This window comes from Rhinatrema bivittatum, chromosome 6 (genome assembly GCF_901001135.1).
Source record: "Rhinatrema bivittatum chromosome 6, aRhiBiv1.1, whole genome shotgun sequence".
Taxonomy (NCBI): domain Eukaryota; kingdom Metazoa; phylum Chordata; class Amphibia; order Gymnophiona; family Rhinatrematidae; genus Rhinatrema; species Rhinatrema bivittatum.
Genome location: NC_042620.1, coordinates 109,205,598 through 109,225,845, shown reverse-complemented (window position 1 = coordinate 109,225,845; position 20,248 = coordinate 109,205,598). Strand labels below are relative to the sequence as shown.

General features: G+C 45.9%; 1 protein-coding gene across 6 annotated transcripts in view; it reads right to left on the bottom strand.

Moving 5' to 3' along the window:
• ERICH2 (glutamate rich 2) overlaps window positions 1-20,248 on the bottom strand; it is a 172,702-nt gene that overhangs the window by 82,202 nt on the left and 70,252 nt on the right. For all 6 annotated transcript variants that reach the window (XM_029605741.1, XM_029605742.1, XM_029605738.1 and 3 more), the window contains one exon: window positions 4,461-4,562. In XM_029605741.1, the coding sequence (XP_029461601.1) occupies window positions 4,461-4,562 (102 nt within the window). The remainder of the gene's footprint in view (window positions 1-4,460; window positions 4,563-20,248) is intronic.

The following is a 20,248-nucleotide window of genomic DNA, read 5'->3' as shown; positions in this document are numbered from 1 at the left end:
AGCTCCCTGTCTGGATGGACTTCTGATTAACCAATCGTCTAGGTATGGAAAAACATGACTACTGTTTTTTCTTAGATGTGCGGCCACTACTGCTAGGCATTTTGTGAATACTCGAGGGGCAGAGGCTAGTCCGAATGGTAGGACTCGATACTGGTAATGATTCTTTTCCACAACGAATCATAGGTACTTGCGATGTTGTGTGGAAATCGGTATGTGTGCATAAGCATCTTGAAGATCCAGAAAACAGAGCCAATCTCCCTTTTGAAGCAATGGAAGGATGGTTCCCAGGGATACCATTCGAAATTTTTCTTTGTGTAGAAATTTGTTGAGATTGCGGAGGTCTAAGATAGGACGAAGGCCACCTGTTTTCTTTGGAATGAGGAAATAGCGGGAGTAGAACCCTTTCCCTTGTTGAGACCGGGGAACTGGTTCGATGGCCCTGGCAGTCAGCAAAGTAGAGAGTTCTACTTGAAGTTAAGGTGTGATGACTATGTTTGACCAAAGTGGAATGGGAGGAGAATGCGGGGGTATTGTTTTGAATTTTAGGCGATATCCCCGATTTAGTATGGCTAATACCCATTGGTCTTTTGTGATGAGACTCAATTGGTGTTGGAAATAATGAAGTCGACCTCTGACTGGTAGGGAGGGCATAGGGTTTAGAAAGAGGCTGCTGTTCTCTTGACTCGGTTCAAAAACCCGCTGCTGGTCCAGTTTGGGGTGGTGGCTGGGTTTTTTGTTGTTTCGGCTGATGTGGACATCCTCTTTGTGAGGGATGGTACTGACGTGCTGAAGAGGCAGGTGGGTAATACCTTCTAGGTCTATAGAAGGGTCACCTCGTGTCCCTGCGAGTTGGCCGTCTTGGGGAAGATGGCTGGTCTGCTGGCAATTTGGAGTGCTGTCGGAGTGTCTCATGATGGTCTTTCAACTGAGATACTGTGGCTTGGATCTTTTCTCCGAAAAGATTGTCTCCAACACAAGGGAGATCTGCTAGCCATTCTTGGACTTTCTGCCTGAGGTCCGAGGCCTTGAGCCAGGCCCATCGTCTCGCATTTATTGCAGAGGCTGATAGGCGAGTTGATGTTTCGAACACATCATAAGCTACTCTCACCTCATGTTTTCCAGATTCCAGTCCTTTTTCAACTAATGTAGCCAAGGCTAGTTGTTGTTGCTGTGGAAGGTTATCCACAATACCCTGCACTTGTTTCCACAAGTTTCTTTGGTATTGAGTCATATACAGCTGGTATGCTGCAATGCGTGCTACCAGCATGGAACCTTGATAGACTTTCTTTCCTAAGGTATCCAAGAAGCGTTGCTCCTTCCCTGGTGGAACAGATGAGTGAGGTTTTTGTTTTCGGGCTTTCTTCTGAGCTGATTCTACAACTACCGAATGGTGAGGTAGTTGGGGTTTTTGGTACCCTGGAGCATGCTGCACTAAGTAAGTGGCATCTGTTCTCCGATTTACTGCTGGGACTGAGCACGGATGTTCCCACATTTGTTGTTGCAGTTCCAAAAGTACTTCATGGATTTGGATAGCCATTATTTCTTTCGGTGCATCCACGAACTGCAGGACTTCTAGGGCCTTATGTCTGGTATCCTCCTCTGTGATCAATTCAAAAGGAATTGTATCTGCCATTTCTAATAAAATTTGTAAATGACAAATCTTCTGGAGGGGATTTCTTTCTCTCCTCTGGTGGAGAGGGCTCTGATTGCAGTTCCTATGACTCCGCATCTGTATCAACATCCTTCCAAGGAGTATATTGAGGATGATAAGGGGAGTCAGGGTCCTCTGGTTATATATGATGTTTGATTTAAACACAGCTTTTGTTGGTATGTGTTTTGGCATCGTTGGTAATGAGGGCATAGATGGGGAATCGATGGGCCTCGATGGCATCGATGGAAATCGATTCCGTGTATCCCCGAGGGACCTGGATGTATTGGCATCGATGGAGCCTTGAAAGGCATTGAGGGTTTTTCGGAACTCGATGCCGATGAAGCCCCTATGGTCCTGGGGCAGAATCGGAGTCCCCACCGTCCTCATCCGATGATCCGGGAATCGGGATGGCTGGATCCACCGGTGGGTGTATCGGCGTCGATGGTTCTATCGATGGAATCAGTGCCGTCTGTGTTGGAGGAAAGGCTCCTATCAAGGCATTGAGTCTATTCAGCAAAGGCTGAAAAATTGACTGATCCAATGCCGATGCCGGTGTCAGTGCCGGTACTGATGGTACTGTCGGAGGCTGTAGATTCCTTAAAGCCTCGACGATGGCTTGTTGGACTAAATTAGTCACCTCTTCCCTTGAAATCGGGGCAGTGTCCACTGCCACTGGGGAAGGTACTGATGGCGCTATTGGCACTTCCACGATGATTCGTGGTGGCGCATCCTCTGACACTGAGCCCGGTGGAGAGCGCCGTGGTTCCTCGTGTACAGCCGGTGGAGTTGGCTCTAGTACACGAACTTTCTTTGGCATCGGTTCGATAAGTTTTGATGCTGACGTCGATGCCTTGCCATCCGATGGGTTGATGAATCGGTGGTGATCCGCTTCTTTTCTCGATGACCCTTTGATGCTGAAGAGGATGCTATCGAGGATATCGACAGTGCCAGTGATGGACAGTCATCGGTTCTTTTCTCACCTCGATGTTTAGTTACCGAGGGAGGTGTTACCCTTGGGGACGACATCGACGATGATGAAATCTTTTTAAACAATTCTTCCATCTTCGGTGTCATCTGGGCACAAGTTGAGCAAGCCTGGATGTCGTGGCCTGATCCCAGGCACAGAACACATATATAATGTGGGTCAGTAATGGACATAGTCCGGTTATAATCCGGACATTTTTTGAAGCCGGAGGCCATGATAAAGTTGTGGCCTAATAACGGTCGATGACCAGTGGGAATCGATAGTGAGGTGACCGGAATCGACCAAAAGCTAACCAAAATATATACTCACCAAGACTATGTCGAAGGGAGACCCAATTATGAAGAAAATGTGACTGAAAATGTGACTGAAAAAGTTTTATTCCCTTAAGAAATATGAGGGAATTTTTTTTCCAGAGCTCCTGATCTGCTTTGCTACAGCAAGGCGGAAAAAAAGAGACTGAAGTGATACCCCTGTGGCTTAGAATATCATGGCATGCTGGGCATGCTCAGTAGGCTCAGAGTGCCAGTCAAAAGTTTCTAGAAATTTTTGACAGAAGTTTTTCCGTACCAGGGCTCCATCTGATGATGTCACCCATATGTGAGGACTATCATCCTGCTTGTCCTGGGATAAATTAATTTATTTAAATTAGGGCCCGCGGTTAAAAGAGGCACAAGGGACATTAGCGCGTCTATAGCGCCTCTTTTTGGACAGGAGCAGCGGCTGTCAGCGAGTTTGGCAGCTGATGCTCAATTTTGCTGGCGTCGGTTCTCAAACCCGCTGACAGCCATGGGTTCGGAAACCGGACGCCGGCAAAATTGAGCTTCCAGTTTTCAACCCGCGAGCCACTGGCCCATTTTAAATTTTTTTTTTTTTTTAAATTTTTAACTTTTTTTAACTTTTGGGACCTCCGACTTAATATCGCCGTGATATTAAGTCGGAGTGTGCACAGAAAAGCAGTTTTTACTACTTTTCTGTGCACTTCCCCGGCAGAAATTAACGCCTACCTTTGGGTGGGCGCTAATTTCTTGAAGTAAAATGTGCAGCTTGTCTGCACATTTTACATACTGTATCACGCGGGAATGACTAATAGGGCCATCAACATGCATTTGCATGTTGCGGGCACTATTAGTCTCGGGGGGGGGGGGGTTAGACACGCATTTTCGAAGCGCTATTACCCCTTACTGAATAAGGGGTAAAGCTAGCGCGTCGAAAATGCGCATCCAAGTACTGTATCGGCCTGATAGAGGTATAAATACCTATCTAGTATGAGGGCATTATGGCTAGTCTCTCTCTCGCTCTCTCTCACTCTCACTCTCATAGCTAGGCTGGCTCTCCAGCAGCTTAAAATGCTCTCTCTGATGAATCCTGCAGGGGCCACAGTGCACCAAATAGTACCACCATGAAAGGTAGTGCACTACTGCCAACAATAATGTTAGTAACATTATCACTGCCACAACTGCACCCCAATCTAATTTGCATGCTATCACATACAATACGCCTTTGATAAATGACCCCTTTAGGTTCCTAAGTTTTCAGCTGAAAATTCATATAAATTTAGGCTGGCTATTTATTTGCCTAGTTTTAAAAAATTAAGCTAAGTTCCTAACTTTGTTTTCCCACCTAACTCCACCCCCACTGCCACCAACTTTTTAGTTCCCTAAATTTAAGATCCTAATGAAACTAGGAGACTAAATTTAGGTACTCAGCCCCAGTAAATTTTCAAAAGGGATTATTTGGTAGCCTAAACTCTGAAAACTGGCCCCTTAAAGTATTTGCAATCATTTGTAAAAGTACAACAAATGGCATATATGAATTAAAACTAACCTTCCTGGAGAAGCTTTTAATGCAGATAATGAGATCTTCTTTGTTGGTGTATAATTTTTCTTGTTTCCTGCAGGTCCTTGCCAAGCTCCTATACTTCCTGATCTAAACAGAGAATGTTTTTAACATAGTGATAAAAACAAAATGATTATTTTACATTGGATACATCTTAAAGATTAATAAGATTTAAACCAAGAAAACAATAACATGTCATTAAACAACACTCAAGAGATGTAACACAGTAACAAGTTAGGGTCATCACTGATTCTGTTCAAAGCTCTTAGAGGGGACAGCCTGTTATATATCAAGAAGCTTGTACAGGAGAATATCATGGTGAGGTAATTAAGATCGATGAATGCATCTTTACTGGTGGGTTCTATCATTTAATGTAGCTGGTTGCAGATAACTCACAACATTGTCTTTTGGATTGCTGTGCCTTCTCTTTGAAACACATTGGGGCAGATTTTAAAAGTTACGTGCGCGGCCTACATTTGTGCACGCTACCCGGCTCGCACAAATGTATGTCGGATTTTACAACATGCGCACGCAGCCGCATGCATGTTATAAAATCAGGGGTCGGCGCGCGAAAGGGGGTGCACACTAGTGCAACTTGCGCGAGCCGAGCCCTCGGGGAGACCAGCTGGCTTTCCCTGTTCCCTCCGAGGCCCTCTGAGGCCCCCCCCCCACCTTCCCCTCCCTTCCCCTACCTGTCCCGCCCCCCAGCTCGAAAAAAAACACCCCCCTTACCTTTATTTCACTTGCACACACCGGCCGAGTGCTGGCGCGCGATCCCCCAGCCCAGCAGCCTTGCAGAGGCCTCTGGCCATGCTCCCGCCATGCCCCCAGACTACCCCGCCCCCGGACTGCCCATTTTTTCAAGCCCTGGGACTTATATGTGTCCCGGGGCTTTACGCACACCGCCGGGCCTTTTGAAAATAGGCCCGGCATGTGTAACCCGCTCCCCTACGCACGTAAATCCACCTGGACTTAAGCGCCTAGGCTTTTAAAATCTGCCCCATTGCCATTGACTGTGAAAGAGGTGTACTTTCATGAAAAAACTGAAGACCTATCTATTTTCAAAGGCATTTTCATTAACTGGTAAAATATCCCCCGATCAGTTCTGAATCATTTTGAAGGACTGTTAATTTAAATTGGATGAATATCTGCAAACCGTCTCTGGATAATCCTCCAATGTGTTTATTTTATATCATATATTTGTTATATGTAATATGTATTTTTTATATTCCTGCTCAAGATTATAATCCGCCTTGAGGAGATAGTTGGAGGTATAGGTCAGATGTCTCTCACGAACCACAGTTTGTGCACCAAAGAGCTGCATGGGGCTTGCAAAATGCTGGTTGGCCACCCCTGCCTTAGATTGTAGTAAATATAGCATCTTTGCTAAGATTCTTCAGCTTAGGCTTGATCAAATCATGCCTCTGTTAATTGATAAAGACCAAACCAGATTTATTAATGGCGGGAATTCTGTCAATAGTACAAGGAGATTATTTAATATCATACACTTGGTAAAAAAAACCAAGACCAGGTGAATTTTAAAAGCGCTGCACATGCATCAAATAGGGAATGTGCCGACCAATTTTAAAACGCGCCCAGATACATGAGTAAAACCTGTTGTGCGCACATCTAAAACGTTTCCAAAAAGGGACGTGGGTGTGGTTTAGACTGAACATCGGTGTGTTGTGGCCTAGCCAAGAGATGTACGCCTAAATACTTATGCGCTCCGGTGCACTGAGGTCCCCAGCTGCGTAACTACTTCTGCTATGGTTGTTGTGTAAGTTAGAAAATAAAAAGATTGAGCCATTTCAGAGAGGTTTAAAGAGTCTGGGGTAACTGAGGGAGTGTAGGCTATGAAACCAGGGGGGTTTGAAGAACCTAGCTGTTAACTGGGTGAACTAGTGGATGCACTGTTAAACTGGCAATGGTGTGGGCACATGCCCATTTTAAAATCCCTCAATTTATGCAGAAGCGGGATTTGTGCGCCCATGCATGCACTCACTTAAAATTTGGTGCATGGCCAGGCTATTTTATAACTTGTGCACATATATGTGAGCAAGTTATAAAATGGCAGGGTTCCTGGGCATGTGCAGACACACATGCACCAATGTGCACCTGCGTACCGGTTTAAAAGTACCTGTCTCTGGATGCAGACAAAGTCTTTGACAGAATTTCTTGAAACTACTGTTAAACTCCACAGTTGCAGACGGCTGTAACCACTGTTACTCACCTCCTTCTTCTCTGCCTTGGCCCCGTTGGGCAAACTTGCTGCTGCTGCTAGCTACCACCGGCCTTTCGGCCTCCATTCCCGGGCTCTCCTGAGCAGCATGGACGCTGCCAATCACCATCTTACCCTTGGGGTTCCCTAGACGCACGTGCACACTCTGGGCCAGCTTTAACCATGTTATGGCGGAACCTCAGGGGCGTCCTCTTCAGATGACGTCACTCGTCTTGCATATTTAAGCCCGCTGGCCCAGACAGCCTATGACTTGGCAATGAGTTCGACTTGCTGAATCCATCTCTTCTCACTTCAGCGTTTGTTCCTGTTCCTGCTTCCATGACGTGAGACTACCAGGTACCCGCTCCTTGGGTATTTGTTTCCTGTCTCTCGGCCATCCGCTCCTTGGAGGGCCTTCGCCCGGATTTCAGCCTGCTTGCTTCCAAAGGCTTCCTGCGGAACTACTATCCTGTCTTCTGCCACTGTGAGTACTACGCTGGGAAACTACTCTCCTGATATCCTCTGTGATCTCTCCGGTGTACCCCGCTCCGCGGGCCATTTATTTATTTATATTTATTTTGGTTTTTTTATATACCGACCTTCTTGTAAAAAATTACAAATCAGACTGGTTTACAATGAACAAAAACAATGCAAAAGAGCGTTACATGGAACAATGTGAGAGAACGAATAATTGAATAGGAAACCGGGGCTACGAACTTACCCATTGTAAAAGGAACAAAACTCTAAATAGTTAATAACATCAATAAATACATAAATAGTTAGCTACATCCGAACAGGCATTGATCAGAGCTTAATAATTTGAAGTTAACAGGAATTGTCTAGGGTATGGCTGGAGTGAAGCTGGATGGAGAGCAGAGAATTATGCTTCTGGGAATGCTAGTTTGAAGAGCCAGGTTTTAAGTTTTTTCTTGAATGACAGATGACATGGGTCTTGTCGGAGGTCTGGCAGGAGAGCATTCCATTGAGAGGGGCCTGCTATGGAGAGGGCTCGTTTTCTAAAGGATGTTTTTGCTGGGGGAATATGAAGTCTGCCTTTATAGGCTCCTCTGATTGGTCTGATAGAGTTGTGAGGACGAAGCTGGATGGTAAATTCGATAGGAGAGAGGTTGTTTAAGGATTTGTGGATTATAGTGAGGACTTTATAGAGAATTCTGTATTTGATGGGAAGCCAGTGTAGATTGTAAAGGATAGGAGAGATGTGATCTCTTTTTTTTTGTGTTTGTCAAAATCCTGGCTGCTGAGTTCTGCAACATCTGAAGAGGTTTGATGGTGTTTGCTGGAAGGCCGAATAGCAGGGAATTGCAGTAATCGATTTTTGAGAAGAGTATAGATTGAAGTACCAGACGGAAGTCGTGGAAATGTAAGAGGGGTTTCAATTTTTTTAGAACTTGCAGTTTGAAAAAGCATTCCTTGGTGGTGTTGTCAACATATTTTTTGAGATTGAGATGGTTGTCCACGAGAACGCCTAAATCTCTTACGTGGGGCAAGTGATTAAGGTTATGAGGATGCGACAATAATGGAGCATTGAGTAGGGGGTTGTTGTCATCTTGGGAGATAATGAGGATTTCTGTTTTATTTGAGTTGAGGACGAGATTGAGGCTGGAGAGGAGAGTGTTAATTGATTGGAGGCAGCTATTCCAGAAGCTTAGGGTTTGCTGTAGTGATTCGGTGATCGGTAGAAGAATTTGTATATCGTCCGCATAGAGATAGTGTGTAAGCTTTAGCTTAGAGAGAAGGTGGCAGAGAGGTAGGAGGTAAATGTTGAAGAGGGTTGGTGAAAGGGAAGATCCTTGTGGGACTCCATAGTTAGAGATGACCGGGTGAGATTCTTTATTGTTAATTTTGACCTTGAAGGCTCTGTTGCAAAGGAAAGATTTGAGCCAGTTGAGAGCCGTGCCAGCGATGCCTATATCTGCAAGACGGTCTAGGAAAATTATGTGGTTGACGGTGTCAAAAGCTGCGGAAAGATCTAGGAGAGCCAGTAGGTAGGGTTGACTTTTATCCATGTTCATGATGATGGAGTCTGTAAGGGAAGTCAGAAGGGATTCTGAGTTAAGAGATTTACGGAATCCAAACTGGGAAGGAGCTAGAATCTTGTGTTCCTCCAAGTATTCCGAGAGTTGTTTATTAACAATTTTCTCCATAATTTTGGAAATGAGAGGTAAGTTGGCAATAGGACAGAAGTTTGCAGGGTCATCTGTTGGCAGGTTGGGTTTTTTTAGTAGAGGTTTTAGGATGGCCAGCTTTAAAGAGTCAGGAACTAGTCCTTGAGTTAGGGAGCAGTTGATAATTTCTGCAATAGGTTTAGCAACGATGTTTGGGATGGAGATGAGGAGATTCGATGGGATGGTGTCTAAGGGGTGGGAAGAGGGTTTGAGTTTCTTTAGGATGTTTTCTATCTCCAGTGAGGAAGTTGTTTCTAAGACTGTGAGAGTTGCGGAATGGTGAGGGGAAGAGGTGAGGTGGGACAGGGGAGCTGGGTTGGATGAAGAAAGAGTGTTGATGAGATTAATGATTTTGTTCTCGAAATAGTTTGCAAGTTCTATTGCTTTACTGTGAGGGTGGTTGTCTGGAAAAATTGGAGGAGTAGGTTTGGTGAGAGCTGAGACATAGGAGAAGAGAGCTTTGGTGTCAAAGATGAAGTGGTGGATTTTTTTGGCGAAGAAATCTTTCTTAGTTTTGTGAATGGTGTTTCTGTATGCGTTTAGTGATGCTTTGTAAGCTGCTAGAGTGGTAGAGGAGGGGTTTTTTCGCCATCTGTGTTCTTTATTTCTGAGCTCTTGTTTAAGAGACTTTAATTCAGGTGTGAACCATGGTTTTCTGTTGTCTGAAAAAGGGTGACACGCTTTTGTGGTGAGAGGGCATGTTACTTCTGCTACTTTGTTGGTTATTTTGAACCAGGATGAGATGGTAGCAGTAGCGTTTGAGAGGTCCAGTTGTGTTAGTTCCTTAGAGAGATGGTTACCTAGAAGGTCCGCAGAGCAGAGTTTTCTGAATTGAATGGTGGTTTTAGGTAAGGTGAGAGGAGGAAGGTTTAAAGTCTGTAGGGTGGTAGTGATGATCTGATGGTCCGACCAAGGGACTGAAGAACCTGTGGGATTGGAGGCAAGAGAGAAACCTTCATTAATGAAGATTAGGTCCAATGTGTGGCCTGCTTTGTGAGTAGGGGTGTTGACGATCTGTTTGAATCCCATGTAGCTAAGGGATGAAAGAAGGGTATCACAATTGGCTGAGTGCGGTGAGATGTCCACATGTAAGTTGAAGTCTCCCATTATAATTGCAGGAGTGTCAGGTATGAGATGCTTTGCGATGTATTCAATGAGGGGAGAGGGGTCAGATTCAATTATTCCTGGCGGGGCATAGATTAGGCAAATTTGAAGGTGGATGGATTTGAAAAAGGCACATTCTAGATTGGAAACTGAGGTGAAGTGTTGCAGGGTTAGTCTAAAGCCTTTTTTTGCTGCTAGAAGCAGGCCACCTCCTCTTTTTTTGTCTTGGGATTGAGAAAATGTCATATATTTGCGTGGGAAGTTGATTGGTTAGAACAGTGTCCATCGGTTTTAGCCAAGTTTCTGTGATTGCACAGATATCTGGATTGGAGTCTAGGAGGAAGTCGTTAAGGATGTGAGATTTTTTTTGAGAGAGATTGGGCATTAAACAAAGTTAAGGAGAATAAAGACAAACCCAGAAGCTGTGTGATGGGTGAGATCATGATTGGAATAAGTCTTTTTTGGTGGAGAGTGTGGTAAAATGAGAGATTGGGTTGAGTTCTGGAGAGGTTCCTGATAATGGGGATGGGGAAGGTACTCTTCATTTGTGGGAATATAAGCACTAGTAGGAGGGAGGGAGGCGAGGTCGATCTGCAAGGGCGACAACAGGTGAAGGTCGTTCGAGGAGGAAAGGTATGAGGAGTAAAGCACCTAATTTAGAGTGAGGGGCAGCCCTGCGGGGCTGCACAAAGGGGCCTGCTCCTTTGACACGCTCCTTCAGTGTGCGGCGCATGGCGCGCAGCGCCGGGCTGGAGCTTAGATTTAAAGCCCTTCAAGGGCGTCCGCTGATTGGCTGTCCGGGAGGTGGGGACCACGTGGATTGGCTGGTCCCGGTATGGGGCGTCTGCGTCGGGCCTCGCGGTCGCGGTCAGAAGTGGACGGGAAGGTGGCTGAAGAGAGCTTCATGGTCAGCGCCTGGACGGCTGCAGGTAAGAGTGGATTTTTTAGGGCCTTACCCCGGCGGGTCTGGACGCCGAAAGCGCAGGCATACCTTCGCACTCTGGTCTACTGTGGAAAGGACTGGCGCCGGGCTGGAGCTTAGATTTAAAGCCCTTCAAGAGCGTCCGCTGATTGGCTGTCCAGGAGGTGGGGACCACGTGGATTGGCTGGTCCCAGTATGGGGCGTCTGTGTCAGGCCTCACGGTCGCGGTCAGAAGCGGACGGGAAGATGGCTGAAGAGAGCTTCGTGGTCGGTGCCTGGACGGCTGCCGGTAAGAGTGGATTTTTTAGGGCCTTACCCCGGCGGGTCTGGGCGCCGAAAGCGCAGCCTATCTTCGCACTCTGGTCTACCGCGGAAAGGGATATCTACCATTGCCGTGATATCACCAGAAGAGACCTCGCCGGTCACTCCACTCTGCGGACCTACACTGTGATATCCGAGAGGAACCCGATGGACCACCGCTCTGCGGACCAGTACTGTGGAATCCTTGAGGACCCTCGACGGTGTACCCCGCTCTACGGACCACTGCCGTGACCCTACCGAGGGACCCTCTTGTGTACCATCTTTTCGGATCCTGTTTAACCACAGTGACTATTCTTGGCTCACCCGCTCCTCAGGTATTGCCATTCCTTCACTAGTGACTCAAGTCTGTCTGGGCTGAGTCTGATGTCAGCACCTGCGCTGCTGTCCTGTGGCCCACCTACAGGGGTCACTCTCTCTTTCTCTCACTCTCTAGACTACCTCTGCTGTCTCCTATCCCACAGCCAAGACCTCACCTCCCCGATGGTGAGGCTCAGTGGAGCTCCTCCTCTGGGCAGTACCACCTTTCACCTCGGCCCAAGGGTCCACACACACACACATCCTAACAACTACATGTTTACTGTATTCAAATATTTCAATTTCCCTGAAAAATTTACAGGGTGAATTTGAGTTCTTTATCCGAATCTCAGAGCCGGGTTGTGCTGAATGGCTGGTACTATGATGCATTTGCTATTCAGAGGGGAACTAGACAAGGATGTCCCCATCACCTGTTATTTAATTTAGAACTGGAGCCCCTGCACAAAAGCTTAGAAAGTCACCTATCTTAGGGTTTCAATTTGGTGATTCCCCTGAAAAAATAGCCGTATATACAGATGATATTCTTTTATTCTTAACTAATATTGATAAATTTATCCCAGCTCTGTTTCACCTTTTAAAAATGTATATCATAATTAACAACACCAAATCTATAGCTATGGATACTGGACTAAAATTTAAGCTTCCCAATAGTATTAGTAGTTTTCCTGTGACAAGTTCCTCTATTTAGGTTTAAATGTCTCAGCCAATCTAGTTGAACTTTATATGTTAAACTTTCGAGAGACCATTCAGAAATTGAAATTAGACCTTATCAGATGAACACCCCTTCCTTTATCATTCCTAGGGAGGGTGTATTTAGTGAAGATGATAATGTTACTACATCTGCTTTATTTGTTTCAACACCTACCATGTAATGTGCCCTTGGGGTTTTCAATTCTCTCAAGGAGACTATTATCTCTTTTATATGGAAGGGTAAAACCCCTCATATTAAACTTCCAATTCTACAACTGCTGCAAAATTGTGGTGATCTTGACATTCCTGAATTATATTTTTATTCCTTTGCAATCAGACAGGCCAATCCCCACAAATGGGATGTTCCAAAGCTACTCCAGAACAGGGTGGCAGGCTGCTCCTGGACAAGTCAACACCGCTCACTCTAAAGCAGCACCCTCCCAAACCTAAACATCCAAGCGGGAATGCTTGGAAAAAGTGTGTAAAGAGGACCATGTTGCCACTCGGCAAATCTCGACAAGAGACAAAAATCAAATCTATGCCCACAATACTGCCTGATCCCTTTTGGAATGCGGTCTAATCTGCTTCAGCAAAGGAATATCAACATCCATATAGGCGACCATGATGACTTCCTTAATCCAACGGGCTACAGTTGCCTATGTCGCCGGTTTACCTCCACCATGGAGCACAAACAACCGATCAGACTTCTGGACAGATTTAGTAACCTCCAAATATAACAGCAAATGATGCTTGACATCCAGAGTACACAGAAGTCGATACTCACTCTCATCTCTATCCCTGTCCAACGTGGGCAGGGAAATGCATTGTTTCAAATGAAACTCCGAAAACACTTTTAGCAAAAAAGAAGACACAGTCAGAAGCTGTACCACTCCCGGAGTCATACGTAGAAAAGGCTCTTAGCAAGAAAGAGCCTGGAGCTTGGAAACCCAACATGCGGAACAGATTGCCACTAGAAAAACTGTCTTCAAGGTAAGTAGCTGCAAGGAAAGGCCACTTAGTGCCTAAAAGTCAGGCCTGCCAAGAAATTCAAGACCAGATTAAAGCCCCACAGAGGCACCAGCAGTTGCAAGGGAGAAGGAAGATGCTTAACTCCCTTCAAGAACTGAGATACAACAGGATGGGAAGACAAGGGCCCACCATTGACCTCCCCTCCTATAACAAGCGAGGGCTGCCACTTGAACCTTCAAGGTGTTAAGGGCCAAACCTTTATGCAATCCTCCCTGTAAAAAGTCCAAAATCAATGGTCTATCACTATAAGAGGCTGAGAACCTCGTTCCATACACCAAGCCTTGCAAATTCTCCAAGCTCTCACATAGGCCAGAGAAATAGAAAATGTCCTGGCTCAAAGTAAAGTAGAAATCACTGCAGGTGAATAACCATGCTTCAACAACATAGCCCTTTCAAGGGCCAAACTGAAAGACAAAATCAACCCGGATCTTCATGAAGAATGGGTCCCTGCCACAACAGTTCCTTCCAAGGAGGCAGTCTGAGAGGACTGCCTACTAGCAATCGCTGTAGATCGGCATGCCATGGCCTCCAGGGTCAATCCAGTGCCATCAAAAGTATGGTGCAAGAACTGACTTGTAATCTTCTGAACAATACTGCCTATCAGAGGCTAGGGTGGGAAGGCATACAGCAGGCTGCCAAGCAGCCACAACTGAGCGAAAGCATCAATGTCCAGTGCCTTCGGATCCCGCCTGCAATTGAAAAACCACGGCACTTTGTCAATGTCAGAAGCCACCAGCAAGTCCAGGTATGGGTGGCCCCAGTGATCCACTATAATCTGAAAGATTTCATCAACTAATTCCCACTCTCCTGGGTCCAAACTTTTCCTACTGAAAAAGTTGGCTCTTACATTGTCCTTTCTGGTAATGTAGGAGGCGGATATGTCTAGTAGATATTGCTCTGCCCATATCATGAGCGCATCTATCTCGTCTGATGCCCATTGACTTCTAGTTCCACCCTGATGATTGATGTAGACCACTGCAAACATGCCAGTTGTACCACCCGTGCTTCCAATCGGTTGATGCTCCACTGCCTTTCCTTGGCATTCCAGCGATCTTGCACCAACTCCTGACAGAGAGCCCCTCAACCCAGGAGGCTCACATCCGTTGGGAGCACTAACCAATCCAGTGTCTCCAAGGAATCACCCTTCCTGAGATGATCCACCTGCATGAACACCTGGATGTTCAGCTCCAATAGCAAGAGAAGCCTCACCGCATAGTCCTGTGACTGCGGACTCCAGTGGAAAAACATATGTTGAAGAAGTGGCATATGTACCCTCTCCCAGGGAACAACCTCCAACACGGCTGCCACCAAACCCAGGACCTGAAGATAAGCCCACACTGTCAGGCGAACAGATCTTCTCAGGGTTTGAACTTGAACAATCAATTTCTGAATCCAATTCTCAAGAAAGAAAAGCTCTGTCCTGCTTCATATCGAAGTAAATGCCGAGATAATCCTGCATCTAAGATGGCTGTAAGCTGCTCTTGGCCAAGTTCACCACCCAGCCTAGGTCCTGCAGGAAGGAGACCACCTTGCGAGTGGCCCAGTGACTTTCTTCCATGCTCTTGGCATGAATCAACCAGTCATCAAGTTATGGGTGAACTAGGATTCCATCTTTGCGCAAGGTTGCCACTACCACCACCATGACCTTGAAGAAGGTCCTGGGTGCAGTGGTCAGCCTGAAAAGCAAAGCCTGAAACTGTTAATGAGGACCCAAAATGGCAAAGCTTAGGAACTGTTGATGTTCCTGGTGAATGGGAATATGCAGATATGCCTCCTTCAGATCCAGAGATGTGAGGTATTCCTGATTGTACTGCCATTTAGGGATGTGAATCGTTTTAGGACGATTAAAATTATCGTCCGATAATTTTAATATCGTCTTAAACCGTTATGGAACACAATACAATACAGATTCTAACGATTTATCGTTATAAATCGTTAGAATTGTGAGCCGGCACACTAAAACCCCCTAAAACCCACCCCCGACCCTTTAAATTAAATCCCCCACCCTCCCGAACCCCCCCCCCAATAACTTAAATAACCTGCGGGTCCAGCGGCGGTCCGGAACGGCAGCGGTCCGGAACGGGCTCCTGCTCCTGAATCTTGTCGTCTTCAGCCGGCGCCATTTTCCAAAATGGCGCCGAAAAATGGCGGCGGCCATAGACGAAAAAGATTGGACGGCAGGAGGTCCTTCCGGACCCCCGCTGGACTTTTGGCAAGTCTCGTGGGGGTCAGGAGGCCCCCCACAAGCTGGCCAAAAGTTCCTGGAGGTCCAGCGGGGGTCAGGGAGCGATTTCCCGCCGCGAATCGTTTTCGTACGGAAAATGGCGCCGGCAGGAGATCGACTGCAGGAGGTCGTTCAGCGAGGGTTCCGGCGCCTCGCTGAACGACCTCCTGCAGTCGATCTCCTGCCGGCGCCATTTTCCGTACGAAAACGATTTGCGGCGGGAAATCGCTCCCTGACCCCCGCTGGACCTCCAGGAACTTTGGCCAGCTTGTGGGGGGCCTCCTGACCCCCACGAGACTTGCCAAAAGTCCAGCGGGGGTCCGGAAGGACCTCCTGCCGTCCAATCTTTTTCGTCTATGGCCGCCGCCATTTTTCGGCGCCATTTTGGAAAATGGCGCCGGCTGAAGACGACAAGATTCAGGAGCAGGAGCCCGTTCCGGACCGCTGCCGTTCCGGACCGCCGCTGGACCCGCAGGTTATTTAAGTTATTGGGGGGGGGGTTCGGGAGGGTGGGGGATTTAATTTAAAGGGTCGGGGGTGGGTTTTAGGGGGTTTTAATGTGCCGGTTTTTCGATTTTTCGATTTTTCGATTTTTAACGATTTTTAACGATTTTTCACGATATTTTACCCCCCCAAACGGCAACAATACGATTCCCTCCCCCTCCCAGCCGAAATCGATCGTTAAGACGATCGAGGACACGATTCACATCCCTACTGCCATTATTACAGAGCGTATAGTCTCCATTCTGAAATGGGTGACCCACAAATGACAATTGACTCCTCTGAGATCCAGGATGGGTCAAAAGGACCCCTCTTCCTTAGGTATGACAAATAGATAGAATAGCATCCTGTATTTTGCTGTGATTCAGGAACAGGAATTACGGCCTTCAAGTCCAAAAGTCTTCTCTGTGTAGTTTCCACTGCTACCCTCTTCTGAGAGGAATTGCACGGAGAGATCATAAAGGTATCCAGAGAAACCATCCCAAATCAATTCCAGGATTCACTGGTCCGATGCGATCTGCACCCATCTCTGATAATAGCTAGACAGATGGCCGCCTATCTCCTGCACCAGTAGGTAAATCTGCAAATTTTCTTGGGAAGACTGAGAGCCTCCACTCCCAGAGCCCTCATCCTTCTGAAGCCTTCTGGGGCAAAATGACTAAGAGCTACTGAAGGAATGGAGTCTCTGAGAGGAAGCATCCCTATAAGGACGAAATCACTTGAAATCTTGAGAGCAGCCACTTGCCCGAAAAGGCCATGAAGTCAGCTTCTTAATCTCAAGCATTCAAGGGACTTGGGCTTCTTCCCATCTGTTTGCCATCTTTTCCAACTCATTGCCAAGCAAAAGAGAATCCCTGAAGGGCAGTTTGGCGAGATTGGACTTAGAAATAGTGTCTGCCAACCAATTGTGCAGCCACAACTGATGACTAGCTGCTATTACAGAAGCAACACCCCCGGTGGCAGTGCGAACAAGGTCACAGCTTGCATTAGTTAAAAAGTCCACTCCCAGTTCAATTACCATTCTCCCAGACTCCTGAGAGACACAGTGTAGCTCAAGCTACCAGGGAACAACAAATGACAATTTGCAAATTCATCACCATGGCCTCAAAAACTTGCTTAAGGATAGCATCAATCTTTCTATCCTGAGCATTCTTTAGAGCTGCCCCTCCTTCAACTAGTATGGTGGTTCACTTGGTGACAAAACACACCAATGCATCCACCTTTGGGAAATGAAACTGTTTTCTTGCCTGAGGATCCAAGGGATATAAACCTGCCAAAGCACATCATCCTTTATAATTTGCTTCTGACACAGTCCATTCAAGGTCAATTAACTCTTGAATCACATCCAGGAGGGGAAAGAAACATGAAGCCTTGTATAGGGTGACCAATATGGAATCCTTCTTCTGCACATCTGAAGAATCACTCCCAGCCACCCCAAGGATCTTCAGAGTCTGAGTAATCAGATCTGGCAACTCCTCTCTGTGAAAGAAACAGAGAAGAGTTCTGTGGCTCTAAATCTGGGGGAATGTCCCCTTCCTCAAGAGAACAATCCAAATCATCATCAATGTCATCTTGATCCATATCCCCTCGAACTTTGTCAGGTCTTCTCGCACCATGGCATTTGCACGTAGTGGCGGTCACAGGAGAGCTCCAAGCAATGCCGTCTCTGCAGGATGCCTCTGCTTAAAGCTCTGTAGTCCCTGGAAAAATTCCACCCAGAAAAAAGAGGATGGATCCATATCAGGCTCTATTGGTCCAAACCTGATGTCCTATGAGCGAGACTCTGCTGAGGACGTCTCTGCCAGTGGATCAACCGAAGAAGGGGATACCCTTGTTTTGTTGCCTTCAGCCCCACTCCCCTCAGACCGAGGGGATGGATCAGCGTTGGTAAAATCAATAGGGAGCAAATTACCTCTAGCGTCCAGGAGTTTGACACAGGCTCACAGAAAGCTCTGGCGGTATCGCTCTTATATAACATGCAACACAAATAGCTAGACTTCTTTGACGCTAGTGCCATGAGGCCTTCTGGTCTCCACACTCTGTAATAAGATATGCGGTCAAGATACTTCAGCTGACAGCTATGCAGGCAGTTGTGCGATTGAAATATTTGAACAGTTATGCACACAATATGCACTCAGCTACACACCCAGCTATGCGCTTAACTGAGTACACAAGTGCAACATGTGCTCCGCACAACAGGAAGCGCAAATCCAGGCGCACAAGAAAGTGTGCCAATGTCACCCACACAAAAAGGCAAAAAGGAACCACAGAGGCCTACCTCGTGACCCAGAAAAAGAAGCCTGGAAGAGGGGGCCTAGCCGAAAAGGGCTGCCCAACTCGCCGAGCCTGTGCTGCTTCCACACCTCATTAACTCCTCAGAGATGTGAGCAGGAGAAGCTGAACGCCAATGCTGAGAAGGACCCAGTAAGAAGGAAGGATAGCCTCACAAGAACTTCCTCATGCTTTTCTTTTTTTTTTTTTTTACCTGAGCTCAGACCTCTTTGGCCGAAGGCAGAAAAGGTCTCCGACTAGGGAGGGAGAGGGTGAAGGCCTTCACTGCCGTCTCAGCCTGCAACCACTTTTTTTTTTTAAGTCCACGCCAGAAAAGGCTATCGGACTGAAGGCTCTCAACTTGAGGAGGGACCTAAAACTATCACCTCAGGAGGCAAGCGGTGCTTTTCAGATGTCTCATCTTCTTTTACCTTGTCTTTTTTTTTTTTTTAACAGGCAATCCCCTAGTAAGGAAATGCAAGTCCACCATCTACTGGAGACAGAGAATACTGGCAGACTGATGTCTGGGTAGGGCTATATATACATGACGTCAGCTTTTACTTCATCTCCATCTGCTGGTAGAGGTGCATAACTCACTTGTGGGTATTGGCCTGCCTGAGTGCAGAGGAATCCAATTTTATCTCATATTCTTAAGATCTGGTCAGTTTTTAACAAAGGTCAAGATTGAGAAGGGTAGTTTTTCTGCTTTTTCCCCCCAATAATCCACAGTTATCCCATGTCACCTTTTCCTTGGACTCCAAGGGTAGGAAGAAAGGGGGCTAAAATTCCTAGGATAGATATGGAAGGGCAATACTTTTAGATTCTTTGAGAATTTGTTGGAAGAATTTAGTATCTCATCCCATAGTCATTTCTTATATTTGCAACTACATAGGGATGCATTTTGCAATAAAGGAGTCATTTGCAAGCTGAGGGGGGAAAATGGCCTAGAAAAGATTCTTTTAAATTTTATTGTTATTTACATAGTAAGTTCCATAAGACAAAGATTAACAATACTTTAATTAATAAATTGAACTCTGATCTTTCTCTGAGTCTTGACACAGAGATTGTTACTCTAGTTGGTGTTTTACTCAAAAGTTATCAATCTGTAACAAAACAAAGAATTAATATTAAAGCATCTACACAGGTCCTACTGATATCCATTGTATTTTTCTAAGTTTTTCAATTCAAGTATGCATTTTTGGCAGGGAAGTGGATTTGATGCATCTTATCTGCACATGTGGTAGAAATGTTCTATAATGAGCATGTTTTGGATGGATGTGCATGAAGAAATCAAGCCATTGTGGGTCACATCTTTAATTTGTCTTCTCGGTTGTGCCTTTTAGGATGGTGGGAGGCCAATATCCTGGCTGTTACAGTTAAACGGCTGGTTTCTCATTTATTGCATGCAGCTAGAATCACTATAGCTTCCTTATGGAAATCAATTCCACATATGGACTATTGGAGGATTGTGATGGCTGAAACAGTGCCAATAGAAAAATGATCTATATGCTCAAGAACTGATTGGAGGGCTTCGAACAGTTTGGGGCTCCTGTTGGACTTGATGGAAACTGTAGTTATAGATGGTTGGATTGGTTAATTGCCCCTTTTATGTTTGTTTGTTTGTTTATATTTTTTTATTTTGTCTTTATTTGTTATGCTTGGGAATCTTTTTTCTTCTCTGTTATATATTTTAGACATTATGAAATTGTGCTGTTCCATGTGTTTATAAAATAAAAGGTTCTAAAAAAAATAATGTATGATATTTAAAATATCACACAGTATTGCTAAATTAAGGCATTTTAGGTATGGTAAACACCTTTTACGTGCAGTAAACACCTAACGCAGCTTAGTAAATGACCCTCTTAGATTGTAAGCCCGCTGGACAGGGAAACTACCTACTGAACCTCAAATGTAACTTACCTTGCACTCTGGTTAGGAAAGGTGAGCAATGAAATCAAAATCCAGTTAGTGTGCATCCTTTGTTGCAATAAGTGA